The following is a 2327-nucleotide window of genomic DNA, read 5'->3' as shown; positions in this document are numbered from 1 at the left end:
GGGCTTCACCTTTGATGCGGTGGGTGGGAGGGGCGGGCTGTCAGTGGAAAGGTCTTTATAAATTCTTCGCTCACGAGTCCGACTGGACAAAACCCGTTGTGTCCCAATATTTGGACACATTTCTGTCCACAGAAAGTCATCTGCGCGCGCAACACCCGAACGACCAAACTTAAATTCTAAGGTAAGCAACTTTTTCCGACTAAATTAGTTATTTGTGTGTTTTTAAACAAGTTATTTTAAATAGGAATTCTTCTTCTGTGGTACAATTATAATCTGAGTCATGGGTCCGGGGAAACACGTGAATCTGTGTATAATAAGCCAACATACTGTAAACAGGCAGAATAGGGGCGAGCATGGCATTTATTTAATCAGAGCTAAAAATATTTCTTAGCATCTTAAAGTGACAGAACCTCACGAAAATAAATAAAAATAAATAAATACTCGCGAAAAAAATACATTTTATGCAAAAAGTCTTTATTCCTATAACCAAACTTGTTAATTTTTCTATATTTCTGCCATCACTTTGTTTACAGTAGCTTAAGTATGGCAGACTTGATCACTTTGTTCTCAAACGTTTGTACAAATACTACTGGAGCACTTATGTTCACTGTAAAAATGTTTTGTCAATGCAACTGTAAAAAAGTCACTGTAATAGAATAGGCTAAATGTAGTCGCTTACAAAAAAAATAATAAAAAAATAATAAAAACATGAAACAGCTTTCATCACCCACTACTGAAGTAAAGGTGAGCAAAGTTTTGTGTGTCTCAGTTAGCAAAATATCTCACAAACCACTGGGCAGATTTGAGTTAAACTTTCAGGAATTAATCATTAAGTGAACATGAAAAACTGATTAACTTTTGTAGCTGTACTGATTGAAGATGGTCGCCACAGCTAACAGACCTTAGACAACAAAAACTGTTATAATTCAGTCAATTTTACAGACACTAAGCTAGATTTTGGTGTGGTTTTTACTGTTAATTATATATCTTTATAACAAAAACAATTAGTTTTAGAACTGTAATGAGTATTTAAAAGGGTTAGAAAGTAATTAAAACATTAAAGATTTATAAAWCGTATATTTGAGCCTTTGGATTGAGAGTTCGGTAAATGTGCACAATGACATCACAACTGCTAAATAATTGATCCCAGATGACTCAATAAGACTTTGTTGTGTTACTCACGAAAGAGGTTTCACTTCTCTTTTAGTTTTTTCYATCCTCTCTGGCTCCTTTTCTTTCTCTTCCTGGGAAAGATCTGATCTGCTGTTTGTCCTCAAGCCTTCCTTCGTCCTCCTGCACAACTTTCTGGTCTTCTCTTAACCCYTTTCCCCTCCCCTCCCAACTTTTATTTTACTTTAAATATTTAATTTGAGAAATGTGASCCTGCAGAAAGAGCGAGCAGGGGATGAGTGTGAGTTTGTGTGTTACACTAATAACCTGCAGGGGACTTCCTCTAAATGGTGTCACTGCAGTATTTGTAGGCTAGTGTAAACTGTGGGGTGATAATCCAAACACACGCACATTTTTGGAATCTAGCGGCCTTCCAAGAAGCGTGTCAAAAGGAGAAAACAAATTGAAGTAGCCCTTTATTTTTAGCTGTTAAAAACCAGAGAAACTTAAAACAAATGTTTCTTTCAGCGGTCATGTTTTCCAAAGCGACTGCCAACTTTGTCCGTCAGATTGACCCCGATGGAAGCCTCATCCACGTGTCCCGGGTAAATGACTCGCGCAGGCTTCTCCCCATGGCCGTCGTTGTCAAGCGCAGGCGCTTCTGGGCCTGGCAGAGACCCAAGTACCATCCGACTGACTTCACCCTCCGCGACCTGTTGCAGGGCGACGAGRCTCTCAAACCTGGTTTGTAGACCCTCTGTTGCAACGAAACAGAACAAATTAACCCAATTTTTATATACATTTCCACCATTTCGGACCTGGAATGACTGTTTATTTTTTACTTAGGAGTGTTTGAGGCTGACTTCTTGACCTACCAGGGAACATACGGAGACGAATACACTGGGAAACTGGACACAGAGGCCGGTCCTGTCAGTGTCTCAGCAGAGGGACTGGGCAAGTCGAAGCTCCACTCGTGTTTTGGCAAGCTGAAGAAAGAAGAACTGGATGTGAAGAAGTTGCTAAAAGACTCAAACAAYAGGCAAGTCTTCTGTGTTACTTTTATTTTGCAGCAAGTCATCCAAAGGTTACATAATGAAAAACGCCTAAAGCTAGTATCTCACTGGGCAAAACAGTCCCCAATAATGGGCCTCATGCAAGAACATGTTCGTATTCTTATCCTAAATTTCTCTTACTTTTGTTCGTACAAAGGGTTCGTA

General features: G+C 39.4%; 1 protein-coding gene across 1 annotated transcript in view; it reads left to right on the top strand.

Annotated features, from left to right (window-relative positions):
• Positions 1-1411: 1411 nt before the first annotated feature.
• The window catches only part of LOC106519481 (non-syndromic hearing impairment protein 5), a 9265-nt gene continuing 8349 nt past the window's right edge, over positions 1412-2327 (top strand). Inside the window, exons 1-2 of the mRNA XM_014011183.1 lie at positions 1412-1854; positions 1957-2149. Of these exons, the coding sequence (XP_013866637.1) occupies positions 1626-1854; positions 1957-2149 (422 nt within the window). The 5' untranslated portion in view covers positions 1412-1625. The remainder of the gene's footprint in view (positions 1855-1956; positions 2150-2327) is intronic.

This window comes from Austrofundulus limnaeus, unplaced genomic scaffold (genome assembly GCF_001266775.1).
Source record: "Austrofundulus limnaeus strain Quisiro unplaced genomic scaffold, Austrofundulus_limnaeus-1.0 Scaffold78, whole genome shotgun sequence".
Classification (NCBI taxonomy): Eukaryota; Metazoa; Chordata; class Actinopteri; order Cyprinodontiformes; family Rivulidae; genus Austrofundulus; species Austrofundulus limnaeus.
Note: the sequence above shows the minus strand (reverse complement) of the source record. Positions and strands in the feature narration are given on the sequence as shown.